Below are 13,002 nucleotides of genomic sequence, written 5' to 3'. Positions count from 1 at the left end.
ATTTAAGGTTCTTTAGGACTTCATCCAAGATGGGATATGTGTGTGTTATGCATTCTGAGCTCCTTCTCGTTCATGGATCTTGTCCTTTTTAGTTTCTTTATGTATGTTGGACATGATATTAGTAGAGATGTGATTTTTTTTATAGCTGTATTGAGAACAACTTCTGTTTAATCTGAAATATCTGACAAGTTCTTTAATCCGGTTTTCCTGTAGTCAGGGGCGGATGCACTAAGCCACCCTAGGGGGATAAATGCATCCCCATTATTTTGGAAAAATGGTTAAATTTGGTTTAATATGTTAAGGAAAAAATAAAAAAATTGCACACCCATTATTTTTAAGAAAAAAATATAAAAATTTTGGACCCCCATTCCTAAGTTTTAGGATCCGCCACTGCCTGTAGTATTTTGGTAGATTGCTTTGTTGCTCTTTTCTGATCAACGGTTTTAATCTTGGTTCTCAGGTACTGATAATTTTTTCCCTGGGGGGTCTATTTACCCTAACCCCTAGCAGTCGAGTCTCTTTTTCTCCCTTGGACTTAATGGGGATGTGTATTTTCCTCATCAAAAGAGGTCCCGCTTCAGTGCCCCAATAGTTTTCTCTGAAGAAAGGTTTGAGCAGAAGAAGCCATCGATTGAGATTCTCCCTGATGAATGCTTATTTGAAATCTTCAGACGACTACCTGGAGGCAATGAGAGGAGTTCCTGTGCTTGTGTTTCCAAGCACTGGCTTACACTTGTAAGCAACATCTTCAGAGATGAAATAAATGACAACAAGAATGGAGTTGTTTCTGAGGTTGAAGATCAAGAAGTTGAGGGTGATGGATACCTCTCTAGGAGTTTGGAAGGAAAGAAAGCAACGGATGTTAGACTTGCTGCTCTTGCTGTTGGAACTGCTAGCCGTGGAGGATTGGGCAAGCTTTTTATTAGAGGAAGCAATTCCACGCATGAAGTGACTAGCTGTGGACTCAGGGCCATCTCCCTTGGATGCCCTTCTGTAAGGGTTCTTTCATTGTGGAATTTATCTTCTGTTGGAGATGAAGGTCTGTGTGAGATTGCTTATGGGTGTCACCAACTAGAGAAGCTTGACCTTTGCCACTGTCCCACAAGTACTGATAAGTCTTTGCTCGCTCTTGCAAAGGGCTGCCATGTTTTGAAGGATCTGACCATTGAGGGTTGTGCAAACATCGGAAACGAAGGTCTCCAAGCTGTAGCACACAGCTGTCCAAATCTAAAGTCCATTTCAATAAAAAACTGCCCCCTTGTTGGAGATCAGGGAATTGAAAGCATGTTGTCTTCAGCCTCATGTACCCTGACAAAAGTAAAACTCCAGGCCTTGAACATTACTGATGTCTCTCTTACTGTTATTGGACACTATGGCAATGCAGTGACTGAACTTTCTCTCACTAGCCTTCCAAATGTGAGTGAAAAGGGCTTCTGGGTAATGGGTAATGGCCATGGGCTACTGAAATTGAAATCTTTCACAGTTACGTCCTGCCGCGGCTTAACAGATTTGGGACTTGAGGCTGTTGCAAAGGGTTGCCCAAATTTGAAACAGTTATGCCTCCATAAATGTGCTTTCTTATCTGATAATGGGTTGGTGTCTTTTGCCAAAACAGTTACTTTGCTGTAGAGCTTGCAACTAGAGGACTGTCACAGGATCACCCAATTCGGGCTTTTTGGTTCTCTCCTTAATTGTGGTGCAAAGTTGAAGGCTTTATCTCTTGTGAGCTGCTTGGGTATTAAGGACCTAAACCTGGGATTGCTCACTGTATCCCCTTGTCAATCCCTTCGATCACTGTCCATCCGTAACTGCCCTGGTTTTGGTGATTCCAGCTTGGTTGCATTAGGGAAGTTGTGCGCTCAACTGCAGAACTTGGAGTTGAGCGGGCTTCATGGCATAACTGATGCTGGGTTTCTTCCATTGGTTGAGAGTTGTGAGGCTGGTTTGGTGAAGGTTAATCTCAGCGGTTGTGTAAATTTGGATGACAAAGTTGCCTGTGTCATGGCTGATTTGCATGGATGGACATTAGAAATGCTGAATCTTGATGGTTGTAATATCAGCAATGCTAGTTTGGTTGCAATTGCAGAAAACTGTCGGTTGCTCAATGACCTTGATGTCTCTAAGTGTGCTATCACCGATTCCAGAATTGCAGCTCTGGCTCGTTCTAATCAGATCAATCTGCAGTTCCTTTCTGTGTCTGGTTGCTCTAAGGTCACCAACAAAAGCTTGCCTTCACTTGAAAAATTGGGTGAGACCCTCTTGGGGTTAAACCTACATCACTGCAAGGCAATCAGCAGCAGTGCAGTCGACCTACTTGTTGAGCAGCTGTGGAGGTGCGACATCCTTTACTGAACTAACATATATAGGCCACTCCACCAATCCACTTACTGCCGAGTATCGATTTACCAACAAAACAAGGTTTGATCAATCAAGAAGTCTATATGGATACCCTCTGTGAGTAGCCACAGTTTAGTTTTTGCGTCCATAAGTTGTGGGTCTTCTATCTTCCAGAACTCGGCCCTTTTTTCCAGGGAACACGGCCATTCTCCCTTTTTTTTGCAGGTATCCTCTCATCAGAGACCTGTTAATAGATTTTGAATATCCCAATAATGGATATCGTTTTATCGGCCGGACTTCCCCGAGGATACAGTTGCTGGGTTATGGATTTTAGGGTATCTTTTGCTTAGCCTTATGTTTCTGAGGCTAAGCTTTTCCTTAGTACTGTAGTTTGTTCATTGTTCATCGTTGGGTCCTTTGTTTTCCTCGATGGCGGATTCAAAGTCTTCAAGTCATCGTAGACAGTTCAAACTTCCTGTGGCTAGCTTTAGACGGGTGTTGACCATGGCAGCGATGTAGTTAATCTGCCATGACAACTCTTGGAGTTGATTTTTTTACCCCACTTTTACTAGTTTCATTTGGTCTTTGAACTTTTGTTGTCTGCAACCTGTCAAACCACAAATGTTGCATCCGCCATTGGAGGTAGTCTATGTTTCTGTTCCCACTATGATTAATAAAAAAATAATAATCAAACTTTGACGTGAAAGATTGCTAATATGATTTGATGTGATTCATGGAAATTGTGCTGTTTGGAACTGTTGGTTGAGGAATCATCACATGGCTGCATTCAACAAAAGAAGATGAGAAAAAAAATCTACAGTTGTTGGGAAGGGTATCAATTTAAGTGGAAACACTATATTTCTTTGTCAGCATCTTTCACCGTCCTAATTATATAAAGATCGACTTTGGATTCCAATTGAGGTCTGTAAAGAGTCTCCATATGTGGTACCAGTACCCCCTAAAATACTATTGAGAAATAAAAAAAATAAAGTAGTTCATCTGTACACTAGAGGTGGTCATTTAATCTTATTAAATTTAATAGCTAGTCCTCTAATCTCTGCAAAGTTACAAAGGCACTACCTTTATAGAATAAACAAGAGAGCAATTTACACAATGTAGCCGACTGGAACTTTAAAATGGACTTTTAATTCACAATTACTTCAGCAGGTTTGATTATCGAATATCTAACCCCAACAACAAACCACTTTTGAAACTCGATTAACCATCCTTAAACAATAACATAAATTATGCCAATTTTTGTAAATGATTGGCATACAGTACTGTAAACATGCTCGGCGACCTGTGCAAGCTACATTGCCGTGCTTATTGTTTAATGCTCCACTGGAATTGGCTCTTGTTCCAAGTCCAGCTTCCACTGCTCTTCAGTCACTTGCCCTCGATCCATGTCGGGCTGACTTCCATCAGAATCAGCTGTCGGAACTGCCTCCGGCTGTTGGATTGGAGATAATTCCTTATTTGTCAAATCAGTGACGTGGTATTCTCCTCAGTTGTTGCTTTCGATTTGGTCACCTTTCTCTGATTAGATGCCTTTTGTTTCAGTTCCTCCTTTGCACCGGACAAAGTAGTCTTTGAGAAGGTAGTTTGGGAAGTGATTTCCTCTGGGGCTTCTTTGCATGGACAGGAGAAATCACTTTGGCAGATAAGTTCTGAGATGCATCCTCATCCAGACTCAGCCGACCTGATTAGTGACTGCTATTGCTGTTAGCATCAATGTCTGAAGAAGTTGAGGTTCTCCTCCGACCAAGCTTTGGAGATTTCGCTCTTGTTGGAATCTGCACCCAAGTACTAGTAAGACATTAATGTTACACATCGTGAGAAATTCATAGCCGCCATATAGCAGATAAAGAATTAAAAGAAGACTAATGCATGTATACACACACTGAGAAAAGGAAAACAGAATCTTCCTATGCAAATTTCTATACTCGAAGGACCATCTAGCCTTCTATATATATCAGTACATGCAACTAACCTTCTTTAATTCCACCTTTTGAGGTGGAGGTTCCTGATAGAAGCTTGGCATCGGAGTTGCTTTGAAGTTCAAAGTCTTCCTAAACATCTTAATCTCAGCCTCTTGTGTTTCCTGCAGAAAAGTTGAATGTAATTATTATAAGACATGATTCTGGACCATATGCCATAACATTCACAAAATAATACCTTAGACTTGGCCTGCAAGTTGCTCTTTTCTACTTCCATTGCATGAATCTTTTCCTCAAGTTTATTGTAGAACTGCACAACACAATAACGAAGACTTAAAAAGTTAAAGCGAACTTGCTGCAATAATAGACAATGTAAAATCTGGGGAATATCATATAAAGCACCAACCTCTTTCCTTTTCTCACCCCGTTCACCACACTTGAAACTGAAACCATAATTTGGAAGAGTACCGATCTTATGAGCTTTAGCATCAGCTGCTGTGGGACTTCAATGAAGCAATTAAAGATAAACAGACATGTCAATTAAAAAATGAAAAATAGACAACGTTGGAAAGAAAAACTCAAACCGTGACCCATTTCAACGCCTAGTACCAGACAGAAAGTAATAACAAAATGTTCAAACAGACAAGGATATGATGACTCAGCGTCTCCTTCAGCATTTTTTGGAGGTTCTTTCTTCAGAGGCTTTAGCTTGGGTTTCTCTCTGTAATAAATGGTAGAACATTTGTGAAAATGCAGGAGAACAAAATTTTCATCATGCAGCACATAAAGTCCGATACTCCAATTTCAGGGGAAAATAAAAAGATAAAAAGTAGCCAGTTAGAGCTTCCCCTCTTCGTTTACAGAATCAATAAGAATAGCAGAAAGTTGCAAAAAGAAAGAAAATAAATTCAAACAAAAGAACAAGTAATGCATACGTATTGCCATCAGAGAAGGCTGCATCAGGTTTTCCAGGATGCTGTCGGAAGCACACAGAGAAGAAAATAAATAATCAGAAAGGTGGGAACAGTGATAACAAAAGAAAAGAAAATTCCAAAGGAAAAGAAATAAGTAGTATTATCATTGTGAACCCTAACCTGGGATACATGAGCTTGTCTTTCATTCAATGATCTACTTTTAAGAGGCTGTTTCACACGTGCATTTGCTGCAACAGAACCACCATTAGGATCTGTCAATGTTGCCTTTGCAATCTTTCCATCTTTACTTTTCTTCACTAAAGATGGAGAAACGTGTTTGGGACCAGAGGGCTTCTCAGTCTTGGTCTTGCCTTGAATCTTATGAGGTTTGGATTGCTTCAAATTATCTTTGGCTTCTCTTTCCTACAAAGACAGACATACACATGAAATTAGTCTAATAGTAATTAACAAAAGACTCGAACAGAATCATAAGACCTACTGCCTCGGAATCAATCAATCCATTGCTTTCCACATAGTCATTTGACCCTTCTTTAGCTTGCTCGGTTGTTCCATTGCCATCCATTTCATTATGCAAATAAGTCTCGAAGGTTTCCTCAACACTCCCATTCACATTATCTGAATTACCATTGTGGTACTCGTCCCCACACACCCGAGGTTGCAGATAAACACCATTTTGACCGGCAACCTCAAGTCCACACGCAGACGATAGATTATCTAAATCCATCACACCGTAACAGGCACAAAACAAACTAAGGGGCAAGACTAATTGCAGACAAAGCAAGTACAGGAAAGGAATTAACACGTAAACACCATTTGAAAGGGCATTTTAAAGCCAAACCTCAGACAATAGAATATCCAAATCCATTAAGATGAATAAAACTAAAGAGCAAGCCTAATTATAGATTAATTAAGAGGAACCAACAATTCCAGTAATTTTAAATTCAAAACCTAACAGCTTTAAATTATATAATGTTTAATAATTCCCAACATTGATCTAAACGATCCACATTTGCCATCTCCAAAGGATAAAGGATCGAACATGAATTTTCCAAAAACATATATTTATCACATTTATTATGTTCATTGTATCAACAATTTGAGAAACCAAGTGAACAAGAAAAACTAAATTAGATCTTGTAGTAGCAGATAAACAGCAAATTAAAATCGATTTCAAAGCATCAGGAGTTGCATAAGAAATGTAAAAAGGGAACCGAGTCAGAAAAAACCAATAAAATGGATGCTTTAAGTAGAGTAAAGCTCCATAGATACAGAGATCTTCTGCGCCACCAAACAACTAACACATTTCGCTTCACATTGATGATCTACTCTTTGAAAGAAAACAAATGAAATATTTCCCTCGGTCTTTCTGAGGAACCAAGCTAACAAGATTTTCCTTTCAAAAAAGAGTTCTAGTAATTTTCTTTCTTACCTCGTGAAGCGTGCGATAAATCAAAACTCCATCACTATGAACCTGAGAATGAAGATTTATGACAGAATTAGTGAAGAAGATGAAAAGAATTTGAGATAATACAGTGAAGATTGGAAGATCCAAGCAGTTCAAAAATAATAAAATAATCGGAATTTAAAATTTGGAGGTTTTCTTTAATGTCTTTAACTCGAAGCCATTCCATTCCATTCCAGCTCACTAGCATATATCTTACAAGTCAAAATGAAATGATTATGTCCGAAAATCTCCCAAAAAATACCGCTTTCAGTTTTCATACAGTATTTTATTTTTGTTAAAAAAATACATGGTGCTGATATAATATCTTATAAGGTTATTTTTCTTAAAAGAAAAAATAGTTTTTTAAAATGATTTGAAATAATAATATAATTATTCTTTATATATTTTAAAAATATAATAATAAATTTCTATATATTTTAATTAAATTTATTTTATTTAATAAAAATAAGAAATTTCTATATATGTTTGTGTTGGATCGAATCAAGTATGATTTTTTTACTTATGGTAGAATGAGTTTCGAATTAAAATGAATCTTATTAAACTAGAGCCAAGTTAGATGACAGATGAATGAGTAAATTACTTAGATAAAATCTAAGTGAACAAAAAACTCGATCCAACTTATATGTATCCTTAAACTAGAGATTATAGACTAGTAATATAAAAACCCCCAATTACAAGCATTAAAACGTATGTATAAATGCAGGAAGGAACGTATGATTTTATATTAGAGGGTGAATTTATAAAATTTGGAGGGAAGACAAACTTATAAATTTTTAGGAGGGGGTAAAAACATATTTTCAATAGAAATACAAAAAAATATCTAAAATATATATAAATTTGAAAACTTTAGGGGAATGATCGCTCCCATCCACCCTCATCTAGGTCTATCCCTATGAGGCAAGGCAATATCAACGGTGAAAACATGTATATTAAAAAATTGACATGAATTAAGGGACTTTAGTGATTATTGAATTTGTATATATATATAAAAAAACATTAGGAGATTGGTTGTTATACGAAAATTGGAAGGGCCTACTAAATACCAAATGGATGAAGGACCTTTGAACCCATTAAATTTAAAAAATATAAAATTTTATTAAATATTTAATCAAATAAAAGCCGAACTAAAGAAGGATAGCCTCGTTTTCTCAAATTTTTGGGTCTAATAACAATTTAGGTCACTGTAAGTTTAAATATTAGATAAATTAGATGTTATCTTGTGATTTTTTTTTATAAATATAGGGTGAATATAAGGTATTACATGTACAAAGACTCTCAACTATTTGACAATGAACGCTCATACCCTATATACGCAGTACTTGAACTCGGAACCTCAAGGATAACAACATTCCCTTAATCACTAAGGTCATTTGGTTCGTACTGAATTTTGGGTTTAAATAACTAATAAGTCTTTATATTTTTCTTAAATAGTCCAATATTTCAGCTCATGTCAATATTTCAGCTCATGTCAATATTTAATTATGGTTCTGTCCCAGGCTCAGTGATAAAAAAATATTAATCTTTTAAAAAGATTAATGTTCAAAACTTTGAATAGGCTACATTTACATGATATGTATATATTAAAATTGTGTTTGTGAAATATTTTTTTCCTACCATATGAGATAATAATCTTTACACACACATCTATTTGAATGTCATTTTACATATTAAAATGACTCTAAATTCTAATTCTTAACCTTTATATCCTAAATTATAAAACCTTAAATAAGACACATAATAATGTTATAATCTATTTGTGACTTTTTTTCATGTTAATGTATGGAGTATTAGTAATACTTTGTAAGAGAGAATAATTATTTAAACATTAAATTTGATTAATGGTTGGGATAATTTAGTTCACTAATTTTGGGATAATAGTTTACTTGTAATTAGTGAATTAAATTATCCATTTGTATATACTTGCAAAGGTTGGATCTGTTCTGTGCCCAACAGAATACTACTCCGTAGGTACCCTTATTTTTATTTTATTAATGGTAGGACAATTGACCTACGAATGTCATCCATACGTCACGTACATTCTCTGTGGGCCCGTAGACCTACGAAAATCATCTTCAGCTGCACCGCGGTGGATAACCATTAACATCCAATAAAACGCAGCGTACAGGGTAGTAAAAATAAAAGGGTAGAATACACCCTTACAGCACTCAATTATGTGTTTATTAACAAATGATTCATTTTTTTCTAAACATTATAATTTAATCATTAAAATCAAATATTAGTACAAATAAGTTATTGATTTTTTATTCTAAAAATTTATATATTCGATCAATTCAATATCAATTTAAAATAATTTGATAAATTTAATCATTCATAATTTTTATTAATCTAGGGAAAATATAAGATAATATATATTCAGAGACTCTCAACCATTTAAACTTGGACATTCATACACTCCTGAATACGTGAGGCTCGAACTCGAGACCTCAAAGAATAACAATAAATCTTTAATCACTAAGATCGCTTGATTCATATAATTTGATTACTTAAATTGCTTGTTATTCTCCTAGAAATAGTATATTAATTTTATAATTTTCCAGTATAATAACAGTTTAACAATAACTTGTTGTTACTTTATGTAAAAATACAATTATTCAACTGATGTTTTAATATGATAAATTCGTTTAGTTTGATAATGTTACAAAAAATAAAAAAAAATTAATGATTTTTTTAAATATAAAAATTAAATCTAGTGAATTATTTTAAACTAAGACAAAATTGATATAAATAAATATTTTAAAAATTAAAATTATTATTATACCAAATTATATTAAATACTTATTTTAATTTTAGTGATTAGTGACATGTTTGTACCATATTTTAAATGAGTGGCTTAGAAAAGAAAAAAAATATTATCAAATATACTGAGTGACTTGGATGTATTTTACCCATGAGAACAGAAAAGGAGAAAGTCAAAGGTACATCGAGGTGCAGGTTAAAATATGGTGCACTCCTCTCTTACCTCCGAAGCACCACATACAAAGCTCGCGCCTCTCTTTTTCTTTCTATAAAGCAGAGAAGGGAAAAAGGAAAATGCTCTAAAACCGGAGCTTCAAATGTATAGAACTAGTGAATATCTAAGCAAAAAAGGTAAAACGGATCAATGAAGCAGAGCACGCCTGAGGCAGTCTCCTCATCGTCGAGCTTACCAGACCAATCACAACCCGCCACCTCAGCATCGATATCCGATAACAACAATAACAATAGCAAACACTTGACATCGATATCGGCGGTATGGAGTAGGTACTTTGAGGTAGGCGGTTATGATTGCCGTTTATTGTTGTATCCAAAAGGGGACTCCCAGGCTCTGCCGGGTTACATATCGGTTTATCTCCAAATCATGGATCCGACGAGTACGTCGTCGTCGAAATGGGACTGCTTCGTTAGCTACCGATTAGCCATCGTTAACCTAACAGACGAGTCCAAGACCATTCATCGCGATTCGTGGCATCGGTTTTCTAGCAAGAAGTAATCTCACGGTTAGTGCGATTTCACTACTCCTACTGTTTTCGATTCCAAATTAGGTCACCTTTTAAAAACGACGCCATTTTAATCACTGCCGATATCTTAATCTTTAATGAAACCGTTAATTTAACGCCTGACACTAACGATGTTCAATCCTCATTGTCCTCTATGATATCGTCGTCAGTTGTTTCCAGTCCCGTTTCCGATGTTTTGAGTGGTAAATTCATTTGGAAGGTGCGTAACTTTAGCTTGTTTAAGGAAATGATTCAGGCACAGAAGATAATGAGCCCGGTTTTCCCTGCAGGGGAGTATAATCTTAGGATTAGCGTGTATCAAAGCTTGGTTAATGGGCAGGAGTTATTTGTCTATGTGTTTGGAGAGCAAGGATACCGAGAAAATGGTTGCTTCAGATAGGAGTTGTTGGTGTTTGTTTAGAATGTCGGTACTGAATCAGAAACCAGGGTCAAATCCTATGCATAAAGACTCGTATGGGAGATTTGCTGCTGACAATAAGAGTGGGGATAATACAAGCTTGGGGTGGAATGACTACACGAGGATGTCAGATTTTGTTGGGTTGGAGGCAGGGTTTTTGGTGGATGATACTGCAGTATTTAGCACTTCCTTTCATGTGATCAAGGAGTTTAGTAGCTTCTCCAAGAATGGTGGGTTGATTTCTGGAAGGAGTGGGAGTAGTGCAATGGAAGTCTGATGGGCATATGGGGAAATTTACTTGGAGAATTGAGAATTTTACAAGGTTGAATGATCTTCTGAAGAAAAGGAAGATAACAGGTCTTTGCATCAAGAGCAGAAGATTTCAGATTGGAAATTGGGATTGCCGTCTCATTGTTTATCCTCGAGGTATGTAAGAATCATCGCAATTCTTTAGTAATGAACTGGTTTAGTGATCATTTTCTACAGACAAACTGAGCATGGTTTTTTCAAGTTTGAGGAAGTTATATGCCTTTCTCCTTTAGGGAAATGGTTACAGATTTTGCTAGCTATCAAAACTTGTAGTGCAGCTATTTGTCACTTTTATACTCATATTATCTGGTAATGAAAAATCATTTGAATTTCATATTTTGCTGTGCCTTTGGAGCAAAAACTATATTGTACCTTTGTAATCCGGTTAACAATCACTTTTAGGTTTTGCTTCTGTTTTTGGTTATTTCCTGTTGGCCAGTAAATCTATATCCTTTGCATAAGCATTTGCAGGCTTTTTTTGCAAGATGATCGATTAGCAGGTCTCAAAGAGCTTTATTTCACTTTCTCTTTCCTTGCATCCAGTTTGCAAGATGAATTCAGCCTTTGTGAACCTCGATTGAGAAGAATGAAGCAGAGCTTATATAATGATACCGGAATTGCATACAGGCAAAGAGTAAACAAGTTTGATTTGCAGAAATGTCATAATCTTAACTAATCTAATTTAGACAGGCACCCATCATAACTTCCCGCTACACCGTACCCCTAACCTCAGTAAGGAAAATTCTTAAATAAAAAAAAAAACAAGGGAAGATCTGAGCTCATTTCCGCTTTTTAGCTGGTGGCTGAAGCTTTTCATCCTCATCTTCTTCCTCCTGTTCCTCTTCCTCCTCCTCGCCCTCATCGTCGTCGTCGTCGTCGTCATCTTCATCTTCCTCATCCTCATCTCCACTGCCACCATCACCATTGGCCTCGGGTTCATCCTCTGGATCCCCTTCCTCTTCACCCTCTTCACCAGATTCATCTTCCTCGCCTGCATCTTCATCTTGTTCATCCACAGCTTCATCTTCATCCTCATCGTCGTCGTCCTCAGTGTCGCTGGCATCCTTGTTCTCAGGACCAGGTTTAGTCATTGGAATAATCTGAACAAGCGGAAACCTACAAAAGAAAATTCACCATTTTTCCCCATTCCACAGAAAAACAAGAAAGAGTTGGGCAAAACAATTAATGCAACTAACCCTGCATATGCTTCAGGCTCTTGATTGAAGACAATAATTCCATTAGGCAGAGTTCCCATCTGGAGAAAAACATCCAACTCATGCTGAGCAGCAAAACAAAGTTTTTCGAGTGCAGTTTGTGAACGTGTAATCGAAACAAGAATTTACCAATTGCCACATGAATTACAAATATAATTTTACAAATAAACTGTACTTTTGAAATTTCACTTAAACTCACCCAACGCTTTCACAAACTTATAGTACATTTAACCGTTTACGGTTTTCCCCTATAAAAATCCTAATTAAGTTCTTCCTTGACATCTCATTATACTGCTATACTAATAAAATGCGAGAATCAAAATATTCTATACAAGCTTCTAGGCAAAGTAACAAAATTTATAGCATTGAGAAAGATTATTAAACAAATTATCACAGAAAAAAATGTCAATTTCCCAAAAAAATTGAGGAAAATAATAAATCCTTATAAAGCATAGACTCCTCAAACCATATACCCGGAAAAAATTGCAAATTCGAAATTTGAGGTAAATTAAAAGGGGGGAAAAGGGAAAGAGAATTTTACCATCATGAGCAAGCATGCGACAGACTTTGTAGCAACAATGGCGACCTCGACAACCGTAGCTTGCAGTACAAAGCCCAAAGAACTGCAGAAAATGGCACCTTTCGTGGGTAGACTTTCCGCTAGCTTAACCTTTGACATATCGTAGGCGGAGGAGCGAGAAATCTAGAGAAAGGGACCCCAATTGAAGAGAAAATTAAAGGCTGAATTAGGTCTTTGACGTTTTGGGGTTTAAATTAGGGTTTTGGAGATATTATTAAATATTGTACAGAATATGGTTCAAATTAAAGTGCTTGAGTTCATCAATAAAGTGACTGTCGGTCTTGGAGCTATAGATGACAGCCAGAATTGA

At 36.5% G+C, this 13,002-nt stretch overlaps 1 protein-coding gene and 3 pseudogenes across 1 annotated transcript; 2 read left to right on the top strand and 2 right to left on the bottom strand.

Annotated features, from left to right (window-relative positions):
- Nucleotides 1-29: 29 nt before the first annotated feature.
- Nucleotides 30-3,043, top strand: LOC120162188 (annotated as a pseudogene).
- A 381-nt stretch (nt 3,044-3,424) lies between these two features.
- LOC120161859 lies at nt 3,425-6,139 on the bottom strand (annotated as a pseudogene).
- Nucleotides 6,140-9,726: 3,587 nt separating this feature from the next.
- On the top strand, nt 9,727-11,053 carry LOC120161576 (annotated as a pseudogene).
- A 422-nt stretch (nt 11,054-11,475) lies between these two features.
- LOC120162217 (acidic leucine-rich nuclear phosphoprotein 32 family member E-like) lies at nt 11,476-12,871 on the bottom strand. Its single transcript, XM_039172394.1, has 3 exons — nt 12,654-12,871; nt 12,095-12,153; nt 11,476-12,014 (listed from the first exon to the last, which is right to left on the bottom strand). Exons 1-3 carry the CDS (start codon nt 12,789-12,791, stop codon nt 11,678-11,680), a joined length of 534 nt encoding a protein of 177 aa, XP_039028325.1. The 5' UTR covers nt 12,792-12,871; the 3' UTR covers nt 11,476-11,677.
- Nucleotides 12,872-13,002: the final 131 nt, after the last annotated feature.

Source organism: Hibiscus syriacus, unplaced genomic scaffold (genome assembly GCF_006381635.1).
Source record: "Hibiscus syriacus cultivar Baekdansim isolate YM2019G1 unplaced genomic scaffold, ASM638163v2 tig00111402_pilon, whole genome shotgun sequence".
NCBI classification, from domain to species: Eukaryota; Viridiplantae; Streptophyta; class Magnoliopsida; order Malvales; family Malvaceae; genus Hibiscus; species Hibiscus syriacus.
This window is presented reverse-complemented; position numbering and strand designations above follow the sequence as displayed.

Coding starts and splice junctions, on each gene's coding strand:
- LOC120162217 (XM_039172394.1), bottom strand. CDS start 12,791: ATGTCAAAGGTTAAGCTAGCGGAAAGTCTACCCACGAAAGGTGCCATT. Junction 12,154..12,653: donor TCGCATGCTTGCTCATGATG/GTAAAATTCTCT, acceptor GTTTTTCTCCAG/ATGGGAACTCTGCCTAATGG. Junction 12,015..12,094: donor GAGCCTGAAGCATATGCAGG/GTTAGTTGCATT, acceptor TTTCTTTTGTAG/GTTTCCGCTTGTTCAGATTA.